The sequence below is a fragment of the Notolepis coatsorum genome (genome assembly GCF_963971535.1).
Source record: "Notolepis coatsorum genome assembly, chromosome: 17".
NCBI classification, from domain to species: Eukaryota; Metazoa; Chordata; class Actinopteri; order Aulopiformes; family Paralepididae; genus Notolepis; species Notolepis coatsorum.
The window spans coordinates 81,913,888-81,940,279 of NC_140181.1; the positions used below are offsets into that span (position 1 = coordinate 81,913,888).

General features: G+C 43.1%; 1 protein-coding gene across 1 annotated transcript in view; it reads left to right on the forward strand.

The window, feature by feature from the left end:
- The first annotated feature begins 520 nt into the window (after positions 1-520).
- pkp1a (plakophilin 1a) overlaps positions 521-26,392 on the forward strand; it is an 85,010-nt gene continuing 59,138 nt past the window's right edge. Inside the window, 2 exon segments of the mRNA XM_084334093.1 lie at positions 521-879; positions 10,647-10,753. Of these exon segments, the coding sequence (XP_084190219.1) occupies positions 705-879; positions 10,647-10,753 (282 nt within the window). The 5' untranslated portion in view covers positions 521-704.

Genomic DNA, 26,392 nt, shown 5'->3' on the forward strand with positions numbered 1-26,392 from the left:
AATTAGAGGTACATTAGCAAAACTAGCACAATGTCTCCAAATAACATACAAATTGATTACACGTACTTGCTCATAATGCGTGTACTTACTCAGAGTTAATTATATTGGTTACACTGCCTATTTTTACTTTTCTACTGTACTATAATTGTAGTATTATGTATTCTACTATTACCTGTACCTCCCCGCCCCCCTCCCCCATGCTGCTATGATGCCTGAATTTCCCCAAGGGGATCCATAAAGGAATATCTTAGCTTATACCAATGTAGTACTATTTCTGAGCTGTAACAGCCTATGGGGCGAGGATGAGACAGCACGTGTTGGCCCCTTCGGTAGCGTAGAAGAAGCAAAATAAGCAATATACATTACAGTCTCTCTTCCCTCAGAATAACACCCCCTGACAATGACAAGTATGGTAGTAAATGTGGGCGTGACTGCCCCGCCCGCCCGACGCGCGCTCTTGTCACTCCACACCTGTACGTGAACGCCTCGGTCCCCACCTAGGCTGGGCGCGGTCGCGAAGGGTGGAGTTCAACATCGCAGAGTGGGAACATTGCTTACTTCTTGGTAGCAGCAGCAGCACCCTTTAGTGCAGCCATATTGAAGTTCCTTGTCGCGCATCTCCTCGACGCCTGGAAGCGCGGTGGGTGATTGTTTGCTACTTTTACTCTTTTCAAGGGGACTTGGACGCATAGTTGTAATTAAACATGACGGCGGAGCCGTTGCGCTCGGCGATGACCATCGTGAACGTGGAGGACACGTCGCTCGCGCTGCCGTCGGACAGCAAGCTGCGCACGGGACAGCAGCGCGTATTGGACCAGGTTCACACCATCAAGAGGAGCAAGTCTAAACGGGCCGGGTCACAGTCTCCCTCACCCACAGGTTTGTTGAGCCCTCCCGCAATCGTTGCCTACCAGTTATAATCAAGTTATTATTTTGTTCTGTTTTTGTTTTGCCATAGTTGTGTCTCTTCTACCCATGTAAAGCGTCTTTGAGCACCTGGAAAAGCGCTATATAAAATAGATATTATTATTATTATTATTATTATTATTATTATTATTATTATTATTATTATTATTATTATTATTATGAACTCAGTTCACTGGACTGCATAACTATAGCCCTATACACTGATTATTATTCGGTCCATTGATCTTCAGAATTATATAATGGAATGATAATTTGTTATGAACTCACTTACTTCATTGAGCTGCAGAACTGTGTGCCCAACCCTCGAATTGTGTTCCGATCGAATTTGGCCGATTTGCAACCTTCCTCGATCAAAAAAAATATGGTTTATTTATTTGATCGAATTGCCCTCAGGCTCCTCGCATTTCTCCACACGAATCATCTGAATCATGTCTTCAGCCATTTATTATCACCACTTCCATTTAAGTGTTTCAACACGTTGTGTTTAAAAAAAATCATATGCTGTCTTTAAGGGCACAGGTATGAAGACTGTCTATTATTACTGCAAAAAATTTAAGAAAAGTAGGCTATACTTTTTTCTTTACTGTATAGGCATGGTACACGGTACTACTTCACGGAATTAAAAACAAAAAGCAATAAAACAGACGTAGCTAACAGTATGAAGTCAAAGCAGATTAAAACAAGCTAAAACGAGAAAAGAGAGAATAATGGACACTTTAAAATAAAAAGTAGCATTAAGTTGACACATTGAAATAATAATAATAATAATAATAATAATAATAATAATAATAATAATAATAATAATAATAATAATAATAATACAAATAAAAGAGAATCAAACAATAGAAAAGAAGAAGAGAATAACAAACAAATAGTGGACATTATAATACAGATAAAGACGATAACACAAGACAAGAGCCAGACTATTCCTTAATTATCCATCATTTTAGCTGTTTTTTTAACCCTTTCACTACCACACTACAGAAGGTTAACCTTTCACTACCACACTATACAGACAACCGTCTATATAGTGTGGTATAGTGAAAGGTTAACCTTCTGTAGTAGTATGGTTGTGAAAGGGTTAACCTTCTGTATTGTCACAGTGAAAGGGTTAACCCTTTGGTAGTGTGGTAGTGAAAGGGTTAAAGCACCTTTTGTTAGATACACTTTTTAACCCTTTCACCGCTGCACTACAAAACGGTTAACCCTTTCACTGCGGTGACAATACACAGAAGGTTAACCCTTTCACTGCCACACGACAGAAGGTTAACCCTTTACTATCACACAAGTTACACAACCGACGGCGAACAGACCATGTAAGTTATTCCATAAAGTGGCAGCTCTATATAGAACACTGTCCTCTACATGGCACAGGTTGGAGCTCCAGGTATACGACCATGTGACCACGTGTTCCCTGCCTGGTGGAGCCTGGGATTGTCTGCTGATGTATGAGATCTCTAGCCCATTTCGTGACTGTGATGCACAGAGTGAATCCACAGTCACTTCCTAGCCCATAGCAAACCAACGTATGTTGACCATGAAGGACTGGTTCTGCCTGAACCGTTCGTTATACAAGTATCACACAGAGACATTTTTTATAAAAAATATTTTAAATGTTTATTAGCAACGCATCGCATATTTTTGTCCGAAACCCTCGTGCAACTGTGAGTGTACCTTTGAAATGTCTCTGTGATACTTGTATAACGAATGGTTCGGGCAGAACCAGTCCTTCATGGTCAACATACGTTGGTTTGCTATGGGCTAGGAAGTGACTGTGGTTTCACTCTGTGCATCACAGTCACGAAAGGGGCTAGAGATCTTTGATGAATGGAAGCCTTTTGACTTCACCGTAGTAGAGCAAATAGCGTAAAAAGAGCAGGAGATTACTTAGTAATCCAGCATGGACTTTTAGCCATGACAGATGCCTGATGCATGTCATCAACGCTCGCCCTGGATGAACAGTGAAGAGTCAGACGTGCAGCTCTGTTCTGCACAAGTTACATTTTATGATATAGATATCATATTTTGACCATATCGCCCAGCCCTACTACAGGGTATTACATGGTGCTACAGGGTAGGTATATAAGGTACTAGAGGCCTACTACAAGGTATTGCATGGTACCGTAGGTATATAGGGTACTAGAGGCCTACTACTACAGGGTATTACATGGTGCTACATGGTATTACATGGTGCTACATGGTATTACATGGTACTACAAGTTATTACATGGTACTACAAGTTATTACATGGTACTACAGGGTATTACATGGTACTACAAGGTATTACATGGTACTACATGGTATTACATGGTACTACAGGGTATTACATGGTACTACAAGGTATTACATGGTACTACAGGGTATTACATGGTACTACAAGGTATTACATGGTGCTACAGGGTATTACATGGTACTACATGGTATTACATGCTACTACAGGGTATTACATGGTACTACAAGTTATTACATGGTACTACATGGTATTACATGGTGCTACAAGTTATTACATGGTACTACAAGTTATTACATGGTACTACAGGGTATTACATGGTGCTACATGGTGCTACATGGTACTACAAGTTATTACATGGTACTACATGGTATTACATGGTACTACAGGGTATTACATGCTACTACAGGGTATTACATGGTACTACAAGTTATTACATGGTACTACAGGGTATTACATGGTACTACAGGGTATTACATGCTACTACATGGTATTACATGGTACTACAATTTATTACATGCTAGGTACTACAGGGTATTACATGCTACTACAGGGTATTACATGGTACTACAAGTTATTACATGGTACTACAGGGTATTACATGGTACTACAAGTTATTACATGCTAGGTACGTACTACAGGGTATTACATGGTACTACAGGGTATTACATGCTACTACATGGTATTACATGGTACTACAGGGTATTACATGGTACTACAGGGTAGGGCTGGGCGATATGGCCTCTAAATGATATCACAATATGTTTTTGGTCCATCACGATACACGATATATATTGCGATATTTTCTCTAAAGCACTTAAAAATGCTTGATTTAATATGATGATTATATAAACCTCTGTTGTCAAGCCTCGTCAATATACCCCCCCCCCCCCCCCACCCCCCCCTTTTCTCACTACTGAAACTGGTGTCATGGATCACTCCCCTGTGAGCGTTTCCAGGGTTAGCGGCTAACGTGATTGATTGATTGATTGAAAAGTTTATTAACAGATTGCAGAATGGGTACAGTACAGTACAGCTCAATACATACAATTGTTAAGGGGATGCAGACCAGAGAAAGACCTTCGTCTTGTTTACATCAGGGTCCCCCATTTTCAATTCATCATAACATATATGACATACATGACATACAGATAGACAGTACTGCTACATCTATACATTTATGACAATAGTTAGCTTAGCTTAGTTAACGGCTAACTTAGTTACCACCTCTCTAGGCGTGTGTGCATGTATGTGCGTGTACGTGACGTAAATTGGGCGAGTGCGTGTGTCTGTGTGAGGGAGAGGAAACTAGGAAACTGGTACTACAGGGTATTACATGGTACTACAGGGTATTACATGGTACTACAGGGTAGGTATAGGGTTCTAGAGGCCTACTACAGGGCATTACATGGTGCTAAGGGGATGCTAATGAACAGCTTTATTGGGCTACAGACAAAGCGTCTGGTAATCGGAAGGGTCCTGGTTCCATTCCCGGTTCGATTCCCGCTCCCGGCAGTGTGTCAAAGTGTCCTTGAGCAAGACACTTAACCCTTAACTCCTCCCGATGAGCAGGTTGGCACCTGTATAAAATGCAGTCCATTTGACATGGATTAAATAGATGGCAATCATGCAGTCATAAGCAGCACAACTCAGAGAGACAGATCCAAATATTTGTGTTTGTGTACATGTTTGCCTCTGTTCATTTGTTTATTTTCTGTTTGGAATGTGGCCTGCCTACCTGGATGCGTTTCAAAGTCAGGTCAAAACAACCAGCCATACGCTTTTGAAATACCATTTTTGTCCTCCAAAACAACATTGGATTTTGCGCTTTGTTCTTAAAACGAGAGCAAATCTCTAAAACGATGTGATACAAAATATGTGACCAAGATGTCTGTGAATACTATTAATAGGCTATAATGTGACAGAAGTGCATTTTCCACAGGTTTACTCCTTTCACTACCACACTGTAAAGGGTTAACGCTTTCACTACCACACTACAAAGGGTTAACGCTTTCACTACCACACTATAGACCACTGCACTTCCGCGTTACATTGAGCTCATGGGGGAGAGAGCGGGGGGAGAAAATTTATGAATGTGGATGCTAGCTACAGCTGTGGGGGTGCTGGAGACATGATCCAATATGCTTTTATACGCCTGTGTCTCCTGAACACGGCGCGACCAATTCCAAGTCGATCGGCACTTTCTCGGCCGAGCTATAGTCACTTTTCCGCACCTCCCGAACTACGCATGCGCAGATTGATGAACCTAGACTCTGTGAATGTGGGCAATCTGCGCATGCATAGTGGAGTCATTGTACATTATTTAGCCGATACAATGGTCAGCACCACGGTAAAACTGAAATGACCAGTTTTTGCCATGATTTGTTTTCAGTCAAGGTTGAACAGGGAATGAATGATAATTTATTTTTGCTTCATCATTTAGCTTTTCATTGAAAAAAAGATCTGTACCAAACTAAAATGTTTCCTTAACTCTATGGAACACACTTCGTATACCAGGGCTTTTCTGCAGCAACACAGTTCATTCGCAATGGTCTTTTCACACACATTTCTCCTATATCAAATATTGCAGCCTCATGCCATTTCCAAATTGTGCAAGACCGTGTTGCTCTTTCGATCAACTGTGCCGCCCTACTTTCAGTGGACTGAAAGTAGTTGGCTGAAACTAAAGACAATGTGGTTTAATTAAAAACATATTATGACAGGTTGAACTAATGATTGATAGTATTAAACTGGAGAGGGTATTTGAGAATACATTTCTGGGTGTAATAATAGACCACAAATTCAACTGGAAACCTCAAGTCAAATATGTCAGGACTAAATTGGCACGGAGTGTTGGTGTTTTATGCAAGATAAGACACATTCTAAACCAGGGGAGGAAACTAACTTTTTGGCTTACCAGCCAACTGGCGAGTAGATGATTTTTTTTACCAGCCAAACAGATTTTTTTACCAGCCAAAAATAAATCGCTAATTGTGATAATTACTTCTTTGTATGTCTTCGTCTAAATTGATTTTCAATCATAGTAATAATAATCACACCGTGTCTCTCTCTACTCTTTAAAATATTTATTAGCATAAAACATTAATAAGTGTCTCTACTCTCCACAATATTAGCATACAACATGTATTAATGACACTGTCTCTACTCTTCAAAATATTAGGATATCACATATTAACATGAAAGAGGGAACTATTCTGGACTGGGTTGGGCTGAACTGGGCCGTGAAAGATGCTGGGCTGGACTGGGTTGGGCTGAACTAGGCAGTGAAAGATGCTGGGCTGGACTGGGTTGGGCTGAACTGGGCTGTGAAAGATGCTGGGCTGGACTGGGTTGGGCTGAACTAGGCAGTGAAAGATGCTGGGCTGGGTTGGGCTGAACTAGGCAGTGAAAGATGCTGGGCTGGGTTGGGCTGAACTAGGCAGTGAAAGATGCTGGGCTGGACTGGGCTGGACTGGGTTGGGCTGGTCTAGGTTGGGTTGGACTGGGTTGGGCTGGTCTAGGTTGGACTGGGTTGGGCTGGTCTAGGTTGGACTGGGTTGGGCTGGTCTAGGTTGGACTGGGTTGGGTTGGACTGGGTTGGGCTGGTCTAGGTTGGACTGGGTTGGGACTGTTGGACTGGTTTGGGCTGGTCTAGGTTGGACTGGGCTGGGCAGTGAAAGAACCAAGCATTTCACTGTAATGTAATAGCTAAATAAAACAACTTGAACTTGACTTGTTACATTTGCACTCTGGTTGGATACAAAACGTATTCTGGTTGTACTGTACTTGTGCTGTATGATGACAATACATTGGAACCGAATCTCATGACAAGTTGACAACGCTAGGGGTTCAGCAGGTGTATTCTGAATGCCAAGTGTATGACAACATCACCGTTGTGAAGGGCATATGGGCGAGTGGTGATATGGGGGGAAACCCGGTAATAATAAAATGTCACTCGGCTGCATTTAAGCAAAGCCGCTCAGTATAGTCCACTATGTTGAATGCGTGTTATGGTAGCTTGATGCTAGGTAGCTAGCCGGCTAATGCTGGTTAGCCTCACGTCCACTTGTCATTCTCATCCGACTCGAAGGAGAACGTTGTGTGCTGTTGTTCGTCCCCATGTCAGACCGCACTGATATCCGAAAGCGACGACTCTACATGCAATTATTTTCATCCACAATGTGTTTTTGTCTAAGTGTGTCTACGTTGTCAAGCCGGTGACAGGAGTTTGTAGGTCTGCGCGCAATGGTCTGTCCACTTCCCCTAGATGCGCGACAGTGTTCATTGGAGGAGCTTAGAGCGCATCTGTACAACGATGATGTTCATTGGTTATGGTCGGATTATTATGATGCGCAAATGGGAGGAATCAAGGGGGGAGTCAGATTTCGGCTTGTGCCAGTGAGCGAATCAGCAGATTGCAGAATGATTTTTTTGTTTTGTTTTGTAATTACTAGTACTCGCCAGACTGGCGAGTGCTCTTCATGAATCACTCGCCAAACGTAAAAAATACTCGCATTTGGCGAGTAAAGTGGCCTAATTTCCTCCCCTGTTCTAAACCAAAAAACACTGTATACACTGTACTGTACACTCTTCCTACCATATATGAGCTACTGTGCGGAGGTGTGGGGTAATACCTACAAAAGCAATCTACAGCCAATATGCACCATGCAAAAAAAGCAATAAGAATAATCAACAATGTAGGATATTATGAACACACCAATAACTTATTTATAAAGCAAGCATTGAAATTTATGGACCTAGTGGATTTCAAAACTGCCCTCATTGTATACAAAGCCAGATACAAACTAATCCCATGATCACATTAAAAAATGGTTCAGAGACAGGGAAGGAGAATATAACTTAAGAGGGAGAGGGAATAAATATATTGTTAAAAAAAAAAAAAGAGGGAGAGGGAATCTTAAACAACCAATGGTACACACTACGCTGAAAAGCATGTGCATATCGTTGTGTGGAGTGAAGTTGTGGAATAATTTACCTGAATACATCAAACTGAGTAAACATATGGCACAATTTAAAAAGCAGCTAAAGAAAATACACATTAGAGAAATACAGAAATGAGTAATGAGGATAAACAAAGTTATGTTATATTGTGTTATGTGGTGCTGTACTATATTCACTGCTGTCAAGTGAATCAAGTATTTTTTTCTTTTCGTATTATAAGTAAAAGTATATTCTATACTGTAATATACTAAATTATGTTATATCTAGTCAAATTAATGGAAGAACAAATAAAAAATGTAAGGGGGTAGGGATCAATAAGCTTAGCTTCCCCCTACTCCTTTTTTGGACATGTCTGCCAACCAAACACATTGCTCTTGACCTTTTGTTTATATTTCTTTTTTTCCCTTTTTTTTTTAAATATATATATATATATTTTTTTATGTTTTCTTTAATTAAAAAAAAATATATGTGCTATGATTGTTTGGTTTGACGGAGCTAGATCGTGATTTGTTTGGAGGAATATGGAGAATTACATGTTCAAAAATAAACTTTTTCATTCATTCATTCATTCATCATCGATTGATGTTTTATGATTAGGGATGTCCCGATCCACAGCAGCAGGTTAAGGGCGTTCGGACCAATCAGCGTCCTTGATTTGATTTGATTTGATTTGAAATCTTTATTTCGAACATGTAAATAAAATAAAATAAATCATTAATCTCTGAAAAAAATACAGAAAAACTAAAACAAAACAGAACATAACTCAATTTACATGTTCCTTCGAGGAACTACTGGTGGCTACGGGCAAAGATACTCTGCCAATTTCTTTTTTTTCTTGCCGCCCCTATTCCAAACTGCTTCAAAGGACGACTTCCCAGATGGTTCTGTGTAACTCTGGCGGGTCAGGTTAACGTTAGATCTCTCTAATGGAGATACTGGATCTCAATCATTTTTGTCCAACGACCCAAAACTACTGGTCTCTCAGTCGATACTGGTTTGGTGCTCAGTGTCACCACTGAGTGCCGTGTGTCTGTACTGAAAGATTGCTTTGGCTGCATCATGCAGCAGAATATCCCCGACTTGCCAGGTTTGGGCCGGGGGGAGATTTCCCCTTGGAAGATACAGTAGCGTTCAAATGAGGTCAAGTACAGTGGAGCTCTTACTCCCTCGCCGGCAACCTCTCAGTTTGATATTTTTTTTATTTTCCCACTCTCACCTGTGCCGCTCCCATTCATAGATCTGCTCATTTGGATATTGTCATGGCAACCCAAATCTCAAAACGGTGAACGCCCCAAACCTCTGTGCACCAGGAACCCATTTCCCGACTGTGAGTCATCCCCTGAGGAAGAGGAGGGTGCCAACATTCTGTCTAGCTGTGAATGATAAATGCACCTTAACACAGTCTGAGCATAGCGCTGACTAATTTCCATCTCTCCCAAAGGTTTGTCTGATTCCTCGCCAGAAGTCCAACACCGTTTGGCAGTTTTTGTGTTCTTTTGAAGAAGAATTGTATGAGTGTGGGTAACGGCGAACCTCCTCACGCGACCTCTCTTCAAAGCTGGCATCCATTTTGTTTTTGTAAAAAAATACAAAAAATGCAGCCCATTCCATTTTATTAACAACAAATATAAAACTTGAGTGAAAATACAGCGGGTAGTGCAAGGACACGACATTAACGACAAACGTCGATCGAAACCTGAAATGCTGCCAAATCCACAAAGGTTACAGTTACAGTTCAGAAAGACATTCTACTGGAGAGAAGAACCTAAAACTCAGACACAGACAGTGGTTCAAGTTCAAGTTCTGTTTTATTTGTCACATATAATGTACATTACAGTGAAATGCTTGGTTCTGTATATGAGCCCCCTGAGATTGTGCTTCATACAGTAAAAAGTTAAAAGAATAAAGGCCAAACACTATACAAAATATACAATATACAACCTAAAGTACAAAGTGAAGTAGAAAATGCAAACGGTGCTGGACAAACACTCTTATTTTATGTTTTTATGACAGTAAACTTATGACCGCATTAACGGCCAATCCTACTGTACGCCTGCTATACGTGTAGTCGCAAATGTGGACCCTCACGCACACATGAAAGTATGAATTTAGCTTAATTGACATTTAGTCTGTCTGTCTGAAGTCCAGTCTCTCATGTCAACACGTTTGGTAATATGGAGGCCTTATCGCTTATCTAGGTGTGATTATCACCATGACTACGACCACAACCGTTGCCGCTAGTCTGAGGGAAGCAACGGTTGTGATTGGAGGATCAAGAAAAGAGGGCAGGGTTTTGAAATAGGTCAATTGATTGAAACTCTTAGATAACAGCCTCTGGAAAAAGTGTCTTCTGTATTTTTAAGTCTGAGCTATCTGTCTGTCTGTCTGTCTGTCTGTCTGTCTGTCTGTCTGTCTGTCTGTCTGTCTGTCTGTCTGTCTGTCTGTCTGTCTGTCTGTCTGTCTGTCTGTCTGTCTGTCTGTCTCTGTCTATTTGTTCCGTTCTCATTCCTCCCTCCTCTGTTTTCAGGTATAGCTCCCCAGGGTATGACTGTGAGTGCAGACTTCGGAAGCTTCAAGTTTTCCCCCTCCAAGGCGAATGGTACTTTCAGTCGGAGCATCTCCAATGACAAATCGGTAACTACTTCTCTATCCTACACCGCTACAGCATTAATTACCACGAGAATGAGCCTCTTTGCTCTTTTGCATGCGTATGCATTAGTCTTTTGGATGCAGACATTCTGCAGACCGAATCCTTGGTTTCTTGGTCGTCGAGGCAGCTGCATATTTGTTTTCCATTGTTGCAGAAAACCCCCTGTGTTGTGCGTGTGACGAAACGATCACGTCTGGTTCATTCTAGGGGTACGTCTGGTATCGCGAAAAAGCCGTCCGAGCCGGCCTCACCAGACCGCTTGAGGCTTTGGTCGTGAGAGCGATGGGTATGTTCTGTACACACTCCAGAACCTAATGAATGAAGAGAAAAAAGGGCGGCTACGTGGCGTAGTGGGCAAGGCGCTCGCCACGAATGACGGAGACCCTGGGCTTGCCTGTTCGAGCCCAGCGCTCCACATTGCTTTCAGTTTAGCTGGTCGTTCATACTAATGCACATTGGCCGTATTAGGGGGTGGGAAACTGATGGGTGGGGATCGGGCGTTGTGGACAGCGACTCCTACAGGTCGGTTGGTGCGCCTGCGCAGTAGAATCAGGAAGTGTCGGGGGCAGCGTGAGCCTCCCACGCGTTACTCCTCGCCACTGAGAGATCGAGCTGCGCAGGTGAAAAGATGCGACTGCTGTTACCTCAAGTACCGGAGGGGACTTGTGCTATGTATGACTTAGTCCACATTGCAGCCGGCTTGTGGGAGGCAAGAAACAGCGTTCGTGACAGGGGAGAGTTGAATTGGATGATACGAAATTGGGATGGGAGAAAATATAGAAAATGGGAGAAAAAGTGGATAAAAAAAAATTAATGAAGAGAAAAATGGCACACTGTCGGTTTAAAAACACAATCAGGCATAGGGTGTATCTCTCTCTAGGCGGCTACGTGGCGTAGTGGGCAAGGCGCTCGCCACGAAATGCTGGAGACGCTGGGCTCGTCAGTTCGAGCCCAGCGCTCCACATTTGCTTTCAGTTTAGCTGGTCGTCCGTACTAATACACATTGGCCGTATTAGGGGGTGGGAAACTGATGGGTGGGGATCGGGCGTTGTGGACAGCGACTCCTACAGGTCGGTTAGTGCGCCTGCGCAGTAGAATCAGGAAGTGTCGGGGGCAGCGTGAGCCTCCCACGCGTTACTCCTCGCCACTGAGAGATCGAGCTGCGCAGGTGAAAAGATGCGACTGCTGTTACCTCAAGTACCGGAGGGGACTTGTGCTATGTATGACTTAGTCCACATTGCAGCCGGCTTGTGGGAGGCAAGAAACAGCGTCCGTGACAGGGGAGGGTTGAATTGGATGATACAAAATTGGGATGGGAGAAAATATAGAAAATGGGAGAAAAAGTGGATAAAAAAAAGGGTGTATCTCTCTCTTTCACACTGACACTATCTCGCTCTCTCTCTTTCACACTGACACTATTCTCTCTCTTTCACACTGACACTATCTCTCTCTCTTTCACACTGACACTATCTCTCTCTCTTTCACACTGACACTGTCTCTCTCTCTTTCACACTGAAACTATCTCTCTCTTTCACACTGACACTATCTCTCGCTCTTTCACACTGAAACTACCTCTCTTTCACACTGAAACTATCTCTCTCTTTCACACTGACACTCTCTCTTTCACACTGACACTATCTCTCTCTTTCACACTGACGCTCTCTCTCTCTCTTTCACACTGACACTCTCACACTGACACTATCTCTCTCTCTTTCACACTGACACTATCTCTCTCTCTTTCACACTGACACTATCTCTCTCTCTTTCACACTGACACTCTCTCTCTCTTTCACACTGACACTATCGCTCTCTCTCTCTTTCACACTGACACTATCTCTCTCTCTTTCACACTGACACTCTCTTTCACACTGACACTATCTCTCTCTTTCACACTGACACTATCTCTCTCTCTTTCACACTGACACTCTCTCTCTCTTTCACACTGACACTATCTCTCTCTCTTTCACACTGACACTCTCTCTCTCTCTCTTTCACACTGACACTATCTCTCTCTTTCACACTGACACTCTCTTTCACACTGACACTATCTCTCTCTCTTTCACACTGACACTATCTCTCTCTTTCACACTGACACTCTCTTTCACACTGACACTCTCTTTCACACTGACACTATCTCTCTCTCTTTCACACTGACACTATCTCTCTCTCTTTCACACTGAAACTATATCTCTCTCTCTTTCACGCTGAAACTATCTCTCTCTCTCTCTTTCACACTGACACTATCTCTCTCTTTCACACTGACACTCTCTTTCACACTGAAACTATCTCTTTCACACTGACAATATCTCTCTCTTTCACACTGGCACAATCATTCTCTTTCACACTGAAACTATCTCTCTCTCTTTCACACTGAAACTATATCTCTCTGAGGCCATGTCCAGACGAAACCGATTTCGGTCGTATCAGTCAAAGTATTTGATCGCCTGTACCTTTCATCCACACGGAACTGCGTTCTGGAAGCCTGAAGATGCTACTTTCTGAGACCGGCTTCCAGAGTGCGCAATTCTGAAGACGGCCTCCTTGTGTCACCATCTTTACAAGCGATACATGTCTTCTCCTGAACCTATGACACGATATCCCACCTCTCCCTTACCCCGTGTGTGCTCCCAGGGACCGAAACTAGAGAGCGCCACCCGCCATTTGCGCTCAGTTTTTACGTTTGGCGCCTCCCACTGAGACGTCTGAGCGCCGTGTGGCGGGCAATCAAATAGTCATGTGAAAACCGAAAATCATGATCCAATTCTTTAGCGGAGTTCTCACTCGCTGTCTCAGCACAGACATGAAGCGCGCACTGCGCACTGCTGCTGCTGCTGCTGCTGCTGCTGCTGCTACCCCCTCCCCACCTGTTTCTGTATGCCTGCATGTAAACAGAGGCTATTGCCTCCGAGTCACCGTGACGTTAGTTAGCACTGCTGCTGCTGCTCCTACCCCTGTATGCCTGCATGTAAACAGAGGCTATTGCCTCCGAGTCACCGTGACGTTAGTTAGCACTGCTGCTGCTGCTCCTACCCCTGTATGCCTGCATGTAAACAGAGGCTATTGCCTCCGAGTCACCGTGACGTTAGTCTAGTCAGTGTGGGACCTTCGTGAGATAACGTTAGCTACCGTTACAAAATGACCCAGTCAACTATTCACTTAGTTTAATACATGAGGCATTGTGTAACGTTATCCAGCCGGCTAGCTACTGATAGCTCCAGACATCAACAAATCCTCCAGCAATAGTCCAGTGCATAATACCTCCGTTGGCTAGGTAACTAGTCACTACGAAATGTCGCAGTAAACTAAATAGTTCACTGAGGCGTTGTCCCAACGCCATCCAGCAGTAGCTACAGATAGCTCCTGGCATCAATGTCCTACAACAACAACATGCGTATTCGAGTCCCTGGTTTACATCGCATGAGGGCTGCTGAATAGGGTCCAGCTGTAGCTCAGGAGAATCCTTTTGCATGCTGAATGTAGCGTTTAGGGCCCAGCTGCACCCCCGGAGAATCCTTGCTGGAGCTGGAGGCCACTCGAGTATACACACAGACAGTGGAGCTGTTTGCAGACAGCGAGGTGGCGATGTCTCGCAGATAACACAATCACAAGTATGATTATATAATATATATATTTTATTAAAAAAAAAATTTATATAAAATAATAATAAAAAAAAATGTATCAAAAAAAAGTTGGCAGGTAAGAAATATGCTTGGCGGGTAGATTCTTCCCATCTACCCGCCACTGGCCGGTGAGTCAAAAAGTTAATTTCGCTCCCTGTGTGCTCCCACATCACAACAACAATGGCATGTACAGAGTAATTGTGTTCGTGTTACAGAAGCTATTGAGCTTGATCAGGCTTTTACAGCTAAATGTACTACCACCGTCGACAACAGATTGACATCTCCCTTAATCCGCATGCAAACCCAGCCAACAAAAAGATAAACATGATACATATGTCTTATTGTCCTGGCTAGAAGTGTTTATTAAACAGCGGGAGGCTACTGTGATGAAATACACGTTACTAGCTAGAGATTAGCGTCACATAGTGGGCCCTTTTCTGAAAACCCAAGTAGTAGCCAAGCACATACTGTTCCATAGCATATGCCTTCAGTTGATCATGACAAATCCTCTCTTACCTTGATGATTAAAAAGCCTCCATAATTTAGTAAATAGTATTCCCATGGCTGCTGTTGAGCTGTAGCCAGCGAGCTATGCTATGCTATCAACATTAGCTAAATAGCTAACCAACTAAATACAATAGACAGTGGTATCCTGAGGTAACATTAAATACAGACAACGTTTGCTACAATTACAGTGGTATCCTGAGGTAACGTTAAATACAGACAACGTTTGCTAGTCGAAAGGACTGGACACACACATGGACAAGTTAAACATCAATCAATTAATTTAATACAACACAGGTAGTTTGAGCTGCCTCCGACCGCACCACAGGGCTATTATATTATATACGTCTTTGAGCTCTCTCTCTCTCTCCTGCTGATTAAAATCTGCAGCTCTTCCTCCTCCTCATCACCGGCTGCCTGTGAAGCTGCATTCGCGCCGCGGTGTGTGTGTCTCTCCTATCCGTTGGAAAATTAGCGTCGGCTCAAAAGCACAGAACCGGACACACAAGTTATCGAAAACAACAACGACAACACTTCCGGTCTGGGGTTTTCAAAATAAAAGAGCGACGACTAAAACAGGAAAGACATTTATTTTGTAAATTTGTGCCACGCACTTATTATCTTGAGACGTTTTACTTTTTACGGAAACCTTTTTTTAAATGAAAATGAAAACGAAACGAAAGCGAAAAAGATCAAAATCGTTTTAGTCTGGACAAGGCTATCTCGCTTTCACACTGAAACTATCTCTTTCACACTGAAACTATCTCTCTCTATCACACTGAAACTATCTCTTTCACACTGAAACTATCTCTCTCTATCACACTGAAACCATCTCTCTCTTTCACACTGAAACTATCTCTTCACACTGAAACTATCTCTCTCTTTCACACTGAAACTATCTCTCTATTTCACTGAAACTATCTCTCTCTTTCACACTGAAACTATCTCTCTCTATCACACTGAAACTATCTCTCTCTATCACACTGAAACTATCTCTCTCTTTCACACTGAAACTATCTCTCTTTCACACTGAAACTATCTCGCTTTCACACTGAAACTATCTCTTTCACACTGAAACTATCTCTCTCTATCACACTGAAACTATCTCTCTCTTTCACACTGAAACTATCTCTCTCTTTCACACTGAAACTATCTCTCTCTTTCACACTGAAACTATCTCTCTCTTTCACACTGAAACTATCTCTCTCTTTCACACTGAAACTATCTCTCTCTTTCACACTGAAACTATCTCTCTATTTCACACTGAAACTATCTCTCTCTTTCACACTGAAACTATCTCTCTATCACACTGAAACTATCTCTCTCTTTCACACTGAAACTATCTCTCTTTCACACTGAAACTATCTCTCTATCACACTGAAACTATCTCTCTCTTTCACACTGAAACTATCTCTCTCTTTCACACTGAAACTATCTCTCTCTTTCACACTGAAACTATCTCTCTCTCTTTCACACTGAAACTATCTCTCTCTTTCACACTGAAACTATCTCTATCTCTTTCACACTGAAACTATCTTTCTCTCTTTCATACTGAAACTATCTCTATCACACTGAAACTATCTCTATCTGAAACTATGCTAATATACACTCAAGTCTGTAGCACTCAAGTTAGACACTTGCCCTTAGCTGCCAGAGTTGTACCCTTCCCTTCCTGCTGACTTGTTGTACAGAACTTGTAAGTCGCTTTGGATAAAAGCGTTCAGCTAAATGACTAAATGTAAAGTATAGGAAACATATTATTTCTCTGTTTCTCTGTACAAGCCCAGAATTCCACACTTAGGTGTGTGTGTGTGTGCGCGCTATCCGTGTGTGCGTGCGTGTGAGTGTTTACATACATCCCTGTTAGTTAATCTATCCAGCCTCAGGTTGCCGTGGTGTGTTACCTGTCACCTCAACAGTATAAAATGTCTTCCTCTCCATTAGCCCTGTGATGTGAGCTGAGCCTGAGCTCTGGGGACAGAGAGGTGCATTGTGGTACGACCCCCTCCTCTACCTCGGGGGGAGCCTCCGTGGGCGTCTGGGTTTGTCAGTAGCTCTATTTTGTCCTGGCTGCGTTTCCGGCTGCTCAGTGCTCAGTACTCAGGTTGCTCAGGCTTCTCAGGCTGCTGGCAGAAACGGGACCTTTCCTGTGATTTCACAGAGCAACGCTAGTCTCTCGTGTTCAGCGCTCTGGAGGTAACATCTAGAGCTGCCGCGGTATTGATTATTTCCTTACCGCACAAATTTGCAAAATATTTCCTACCGCCGCGGTTATTACCGCATGCACACAAAAAATTTAAAAAAAAAGTTTGAATGCATTTTTTTTTTTAGTAGTAGTCTACTCTTTATAGCATATAGCCTGCCTCTAGTCTAAATGTCTATTTTTAGAGGATGACTTTGCAGCATGAATATTGTTTGGGATTCGGCAAGCACGCATTAGTTATTGAAAGTGAAACACGGATTCGAAGTTTACCCTCTGGTCGGTTACCCCCCCGACCCTTTCTTATTATTATTACTATAGAGTTACTACTTTATAATAAAGGCATTCGTTTTGTGGCATTAACATTATATAGTTATACGTTCAATAACATCAGCGTATTTACCGGACAATAGCAAGGCAAGCAATACTCTATTCATATCTCAGTTCTTTTCTTTGCTCAGAGCGTGCCGAGTTGTCCCATTCTGCGGTCTGTTAATAAAGTTTTCAATCAGACAAGTGTATAGAACGAAGGGCTTTTATTATAACATTCGTTGCAGACAGTAAAATCATTATGTCTCGTTTAGTACTCCTTAGGAGCGATCGTAGTCCACTCCGGCGGAGAGTTAAAGCTAACGTTATTAGCCGTGTTGTGATGATCTGACATTCAGGAAGTAAAAACCTAATACTCGCTTGCCGATTGGTGGTAACACACTGCATGACGCTACAACGTGTGACGCGACTCTCTTCTGACCAATCAGTGGTCTGCAATGTTTCACGTGACTTTTCTGGTACCCAATAGGGTCGCTTGGAACCTCGAGAGAGGAGTAGGGTATATCTGCAGAGCCGCAAGCCCAACGAGAGGAGGATAATTTATTATTATTATTATAAAAAACAGCGGTGACGCGGTATTCAGCCTACTCTGCGGTGGCCGTGATGTAACAGCGATACCGCGGTAATGCGGTAATCGCGGCAGCTCTAGTAACATCCAGGATTATTGGTTGAACAAGCTATTTGTCTATCAGAGCAGCTTTGTCTCAGCAGGCCTCTGTATTGGTACATTTACATTTTTTAAGCAGTGGGGTAACATGGGCTGACTTTGGTAGGTTGGAGATCAGGCGGGCCGCTGCGTTCTGAATGAGTTGAAGTGGCTCGGTGGTGGTGGTCGGTAGACCGGCGAGCAGTGCATTGCAGTAGTCCAGGCGAGACATGACTGTTGGTAGTCATAGTTAGGGTAAGACGGGTTCAACCTGATGTCTATGTTGGGTTCTAGGTCATCCCAATTCCACAACATTGTACTGGTGACAACATAATTGTACGTGTGCACATGCACGAAGATCATGATGATGTGTGTGTGTGCGTGCGTGTATGTTTGTCTATGTGTGTACAGTTTGGCCTGGCTATGCCGACCTACTGACAGGGAGACGAGGCATGTCTAGGGTGGGTGTTGATGTGTTTAAGGCTCATAACCCGTTCATCTCTGTCTCCTCGTGGTTCTCCCCTTTGCTTCTGTAATAGTGTTTACCTGACCTATCTACTCTTCACTGCTACAGGAAGGGACGTATTGGGATTATATTATGTTATGTTATTATTTTATTGTATAGTATTTAGTATTATCGGCTGATACTGGCTTCATTTCGGGGACCTAGTCTAAATAGCATACTTCTGAAGTCTAAACAAACTACTGTTTCAATAAAACAGACAGAGGTCAAAGGTGCATGTTTGTTTTGGCATTTTACGTGTCACCAGAGATTTATGATCTTTGAGAAATAAAAGCACATCCGGTGAATTTGTTGTAGGTTTGAGTGTGCTGTGTAGAAGAAGAATTCTAAACATTCTGTGAGAAGTTGACAGTACCTTTGACTCAGGAAACATATATTACACAGCATAATATTGCTGTAGCGACTGTTCATAATTTAGACGAACACAGACGAACGCCAGACAGCGTAATCTCCGTGGGAAGGGGTGTGTCATTCATTCACTTAAACACACACACACACACACACACACACACACACACACACACACACACACACACACACACACACACACACACACACACACACACACACACACACACACACACACACACAAATAAATACACCCTGGCTCAAATATAATGCATGTGTATATGTGTAAGCAACATGTATAAATACACACATGGGGAGAGAGAAAGGGGAAGACTTTAATAGCACTAATACGTGTTATGTAACAGGTTGAGCGGGTGCGGTCTCTGACTTGTCCCAACACATACACACACACACACACACACACACACACACACACACACACACACACACACACACACCGTGTGGCGGGCAATCAAATAGTCATGTGAAAACCGAAAATCATGATCCAATTCTTTAGCGGAGTTCTCACTCGCTGTCTCAGCACAGACATGCAGCGCACCGCGCACTGCTGCTGCTGCTCCTACCCCTCCCCACCTGTTTCTGTATGCCTGCATGTAAACAGAGGCTATTGCCTCACCGTGACGTTAGTCTAGTCAGTGTGGGACCTTCGTGAGATAACGTTAGCTACCGTTACAAAATGACCCAGTCAACTATTCACTTAGTTTAATACATGAGGCATTGTGTAACGTTATCCAGCCGGCTAGCTACGGATAGCTCCCGACATCAACAAATCCTCCAGCAATAGTCCAGTGCATAATACCTCCGTTGGCTAGGTAGCTCACTAGTCACTACGAAATGTCGCAGTAAACTAAATAGTTCACTGAGGCGTTGTCCCAACGCCATCCAGCAGTAGCTACAGATAGCTCCTGACATCAATGTCCTACAACAACATGCGTATTCGAGTCCCTGGCTTACATCGCATGAGTGAGGGCTGCTGAATAGGGTCCAGCTGTAGCTCAGGAGAATCCTTTTGCATGCTGAATGTAGCGTTTAGGGCCCAGCTGCAGCGCCGGAGAATCCTTGCTGGAGCTGGAGGCCACTCGAGTATACACACAGACAGTGGAGCTGTTTGCAGACAGCGAGGTGGCGATGTCTCGCAGATAACACAATCACAAGTATGATTATATAATATATATATTTTATTAAAAAAAAAATGTTATATAAAATAATAATAATTTCTTTTTTTATCAAAAAAAAGTTGGCAGGTAAGAAATTTGCTTGGCGGGTAGATTCTTCCCATCTACCCGCCACTGGCCGGTGAGTCAAAAAGTTAATTTCGCTCCCTGCACACACACACACACACACACACACACACACACACACACAGGCCTCTACCTTGGACTGTCTGCTATAGTACAACAGTTTAATCCAGTTGCCAAACCGCAGTCATCGTATTACCCCGGGTGTGGTCAAATGGTTTGATTGCATGGTGACAAACCGCAGACACTAACGGAACGGAATCACCGCGGAGAGCAAGAGGAACTCAAAATCCCAGTTGAAAAACAAAAGCAGATCTGGTTGATGTGTGGTAGCTTTGAGTGTGCCGTGTATCCTTGCCTTGTGTAGAATGTCGGGGAGTGGTTACCATGGTTACCTGCTGCCTTGCTGGAAGAAAGATTCTGAACACTCTGTGAGAAGTTGACAGTTGGTCAACCTACACTTCAAGTGAGAAATAGTTCCCTATACTCATCATTTGAAAATTACAATATTAAAACATGTACCTATATATTACACAGAATACTATTGCTGTATGGGCATTGCAGTTTTGAATGGGGTCCCTTGACGTCTCCTCAAGAATGAAAATGGGCTCATTGGAACCACACAAGTCTCCAAAACTCCATGCAGTCTTTTATTTGCATCTATCTTGTCTGTCTGTCTGTCTGTCTGTCTGTCTGTCTGTCTGTCTGTCTGTCTGTCTGTCTGTCTGTCTGTCTGTCTGTCTGTCTGTCTGTCTGTCTGTCTGTCTGTCTGTCTGTCTGTCTGTGTGTGTGTGTGTGTGTGTGTGTGTGTGTGTGTGTGTGTGTGTGTGTGTGTGTGTGTGTGTGTCTGTGTCTCTCTGTCTATCTGTCTATCTGTATCATATCTCATGGCAAATGCCTCACTTCAGAGTGCCAGGTATTTGTCCGTTAGATGATTTACAGTAATGTCTGAAATCCAGTCTTTGGCTGGGAAATTGTTTGTGTTGGATCGCTTTTTCTTTATTGTCTCGCTGGCACAAACTTCATGCATACTCCATTCATAGGCCTTTCACACCGGCCGGTAGTAAGGTAGTAAGTCCTACTGTAGAACATGACATATTAGCATGACATCTGATTTATTAATGCCAATACTGGACGACAAGTGCAATTGGCACTTGACAAGTGTAACTGATTAGTCACTCACAGATAATGTCTGACCGTTTAGCTCAACTGGTTAGTCTGCTGGCTGTGGATCCTATGGTCCCAGGTTCAAATCTCTTGGTTACAAACGTTTTTTCTTTTTTAACCTTAATTCATTTATCCACTCTGGTTGTATTATATATGGTTGTATTGTATGGTGTATTGTACTTGTGCTGTATAATGACAATACATTTGAATCGAATCTCATTTAGAAATCGCTACGCTGCCTATGGACACAACAGTGGTAGACAGCTTCGGAGGTGTGGCATTGCACCATGCTGATCCACTCAACAGGTAGCGATTTAGCGATTTCAAAATGAGATTAGATTCAAATGTATTGTCATTATACAGCACAAGTACAATACACCATCCAACCAGAGTGGATAAATGAATTAACATTAAAAAAGAAAAAACTTTTGTAACCAAGAGATTTGAACCTGGGACCATAGGATCCACAGCCAGCACACAAACCAATTGAGCTAAACAGTCAAACGTTAACTGTGAGTGACTTAGGGCTGGGCGATATAACGATAACGATAAATATCGCGATATATTTTAATAATCAATATCGAATATCGAAACAATTTTTTTTTTTTTTTTTTTATATATTTTTTTTGTGACCTGCAACAGGGCAGTTTTAAAACCAGAGACAGTGGACAGACTTGTCTTTTTTGCCTGCAACTTAAAGTAATGGCTTTGCTTGTCCAAATGACAATACTGACCAAATTGAGATTTATTTTGTTTGCTTTCTAATTTAAAATACAGTTTGAAACCGTCTGTACACAGTAGGCTATGTGTGCTAGCAGAACTAGACTCCAGTCACGAGTCACGGTGGTTTGTCCACCAAAAAAGCGCCAAAAGATCAAAAATAAACTAGCAGAGCCAGAACTGTTCAACTCCCCTGGAGCCACAGCCAGCAGAGAAGCCGGTTTACTTTTGCTTTTAAACCAGCTGCAGCCTGAGAACTGGAGTGTGAGGGGATGTAACACTAAAGATGGCGGCAACGACAAAGAATTGCTGCAAAATAAATATACATCTGTTGTTAAAAATAAAATTAAAATAAAATAAAAAATAAAAGTTTAAATATTTATTTTATTTTTTATATACTTATAACAATTTCGATAATTATCGATATCGAGAAATATGATAACATTATCATATCGTTATCGCGATATGATTTTTTTCCATATCGCCCAGCCCTACGTTGATGACAGAGGCGGTGGAACGTTGGTTCTGCTTAACACTTTAATCGCCATGGGTTAAATTCATAATTTACCATCCCTCGCCAGCTCTATTTGTCTATGGAGAAGTTCCCCTTCTTTGCAGGGCTATAACTTTTTAAATTCTATTGCTACATTGCCATTATTATGGCCCATTCAATGTCCTATATGTATTGTTCAGGGTGTAGCAACGTTAAACTTTTTCATTCACATATTCATACTAAAATATGGTCTAAAGTATAAGTATGTTTTTATCGTTTTCTGCAGCTTTCTTCAGAACGTGATTTATAGCCCTAAATGCATTATATTGATGATCAAATACAGTTTGGTAGGAATCTGTGCGAGATAAAAAGTTTCAACTGGACGTGGTTCTAGAAGTTTCTACGCATCATCTGATGATGACCGGATGGGCGGGGGATCGTTTATAATTCCGTGGGCAGCGTTAGATTATTCATCCAGAGTGGGTCATATGTTCATCAGATCAGTTAGTATAGAATACGTTAGAAAATAACGCTGAATCTTACCGTGGCTTCCTCGCGCCGCTGGCAGATGAGCGTGGAACACATTTTTTTCTATTATGGGATGTAGAAATGCCCGATCCATTTCCAGGTTGTATAATAGTATATACGTCCAAATAACGTTGTTTATTGAGTTAGCGCGAGCGATCTACTATCCAGTGTTTCAAGATGGAGTCGCGGGAGCTATAGCGAGTGGCCGGACCACATTTGGATGAGTACTACCGGTTCAAAGGTTAATATCCGGTTGGCGATCTGCCGATCTGCCACCAGATGGCGCTCTTGAACCGCTAGAGAGTTGAGAGGAGATCAGCAGTGTGTCTCAGGGCTCCGGAAAGGAAATATGATTTCGATGACAGATTTTTGAAATATTGACATCAAAGACGAGTTACGGCGTCTTCGGCAGAATGAGCATGGCTCGGAATGACGTGAAAACTCGTTCCCGGCGATCATAGTGTTAAATAGGTGTAAACGCGGGCTGGTTCACCAGAGAGCACCAAGGTTCAGAGGCTCCAGAACAGAGCTGGCGCTTGAACCGGAGCCCTGGCGGTGTGAAAGGGGTATCAGTTCCAAAACAAATGGGTTCCAAAACATAGCTGGTTCCAAAACATAGCTGGTTCCAAAACATCGCTGGTTCCAAAACATAGCTGGTTCCAAAAGATCGCTGGTTTCAGAACATAGCTGGTTCCAATACATCGCTGGTTTCAGAACATAGCTGGTTCCAAAACATTGCTGGTTTCAGAACTCCGTTACACTGAATTATTCAACAAGCCTGTTTGTTCTTAAATAGTCAAACAAGCCAATAAGTGAGATTTAGATCTGAGAATGACTTTTGATTGGAGGATGATCTAAGCCAAGAGAACAGTTTTGACTCTTCAAATAAAGTGACTATATTTATTTTTCCAAATAAATATAATTTGAGTCAATCACAAAATTCACAATCCGTCAATGTCATTAACAATGTGTTTCCCTGAACAATGAGTGAACTAAAAACCAACAGGTATTGTGCTTTGTCAGCAGATAAAACATTTGACGCCATAGGAGAGGAGACTGTTGTGGTCTTGGTCCATGAAGCATTTATAGGACAGCACGCCTCAAAAAGAATTAAATAAACCAAACAAATCATCTCTGTCAAACGTCTTTAATTTTGCAAACGCCTCGTCAATAGGTACAAGCCGCGCCAGTTCCTTTGCAGCTGGCTTTGGATTTGCAGCAGCTTAGCCTTTAGCTGCTTGCGCATCGTCGGATTTTAATACACCATCGTAGCGGTGGTGATGTTTTCAGGTGACTTATTAGGTTGGATGTGTTATAGCTTGTTGCCCCTTTCCCTCCTTGTGGAACTTCTGCATTTGTTACAAATAGCATGCAAACTGTTTTCCTCTGAAACTTTGAAAAAGTCCCACACTACCGACGCCACCATGTTTGTTTACTATCTGTGCTGCTTCTGAAACGTATGCGGCTACGTCACAGCCAGGCATGAGAAAGGGAGCGCTGGATTTGTGAAAAACTCCCTCTTCCTAAACCACACGCTATCAGTCGTACCACAGTACTAGCAAAAACGGGAGGAGCCTACAGTAAAAACAAACGGCCTTCATCCCAATCCACCCACACCGGATTTCTTTTAACCAAAAAATGTATTATATACATTTACATTTACATTTAGTCATTTAGCTGACGCTTTTATCCAAAGCGACTTACAAGTTCTGTACGACAAGCCATCAGGAAGGGCACAACTCTATCAGCTGAGTAACAATGTTCATCAAAGTGTTGAGTGCTACAGTGTAGGTTAGTTTATTAGGACAAGTGCATGACAGTATGGTTAGTTAGGGTTAGGGTTTTTTTTTTTTTTTTTTTAATTCAGATAATGGTTGAAGAAGTGCGTCTTTAGTCGACGGCGAAAGATTGGACGTGTTTCGGCTGTCCTAACTGGGGTGGGTAGTTCATTCCACCATTGTGGGGCAAGGACTGAGAATAGGCGACTTCTCTTTGATGACCCTCCCGGAGCTTGGATAGGAGTAGGTCTGAGGCGGCCAGAAGATGCAGAGCGTAGGGGTCTTGAGGGTGTGTAGTTAGAGACCATTGACCGGAGGTAGGCGGGAGCAGTTCCCTTTGCCGCACGGTATGCTAGGTCGAGGGCCTTGAAGCGGATTCGTGCAGCAATGGGGAGCCAGTGCAGGTCCCTAAGAAGTGGGGTGACATGGGCCGACTTCGGTAGGTTTGAGATCAGGCGGGCCGCTGCGTTCTGAATGAGTTGAAGAGGCTTAGTGGCAGTGGCCGGGAGGCCAGCGAGCAGTGCGTTGCAGTAGTCGAGGCGGGAGATGACTGTTGATTGGACGAGGAGTTGGGTGGCTTCTTTTGTCAGGAAGGGGCGGATCCTTCTGACGTTGCTCAGGAGGAATCGGCAGGTTCTGGTTGTCGCTGCGATGTGAGCAGAGAAGTTCAACTGGTCGTCGAGGACAACACCAAGGTTCTTGGCGGTCGGGGACGCGGTCACAGCTGCATTCTCGACTGTGATGGAAAGGTCGGTCAGGGGGGAGGATTTGGCCGGCAGGTGGAGCAATTCTGTTTTGCTTAGGTTCAGTTTGAGGTGGTTGGTCGTCATCCAGGCGGAGATGTCGGACAGACAGGCCGAGATCCGCTCAGAGACGTGGATATCTGAGGGAGGGAAGGAGAGGAAGAGTTGAGTATCGTCGGCATAACAGTGGTAGGAGAAGCCATGAGACGTGATAATGTTACCCAGTGATTTAGTGTAGAGGGAGAAGAGAAGGGGTCCTAAAACCGAGCCCTGGGGGACACCCGTCCGCAGGGGGCGGGTGGCCGACAGGGTCCCTCTCCATGACACTTGGTAGGAGCGGTCATTGAGGTATGATGACAACCATGTCAGCGCAGAGCCAGCCACTCCCATTCCTGCGAGGGCCGCGAGGAGGATCTGGTGGTTGACTGTTTCGAAGGCTGCAGATAGATCTAGGAGAATCAGGACAGAGGAGAGGCCTTTCGCTTTTGCTAAGTGAAGTATATTATCGGAGCTATCAATAATGTTATCGGGTTTATCGGGATGACGTCATAATTGCTGATATCGGCCCGATAATTATCGTGCATCCCTAGTATGATAGCATTGAATAGCATCAACGCTAGCTGGCTGGCTACAACAAACTCTCACAAGCTGGCATCGTAAAATATCAACACCAGCCATGGGAATACTGTTTACTAAATTGTGGAGGCTTTTAATCGTCAAGGTAAGAGGATTTGAAGGCGTATGCTATGGAAGTCCCCTGCGGC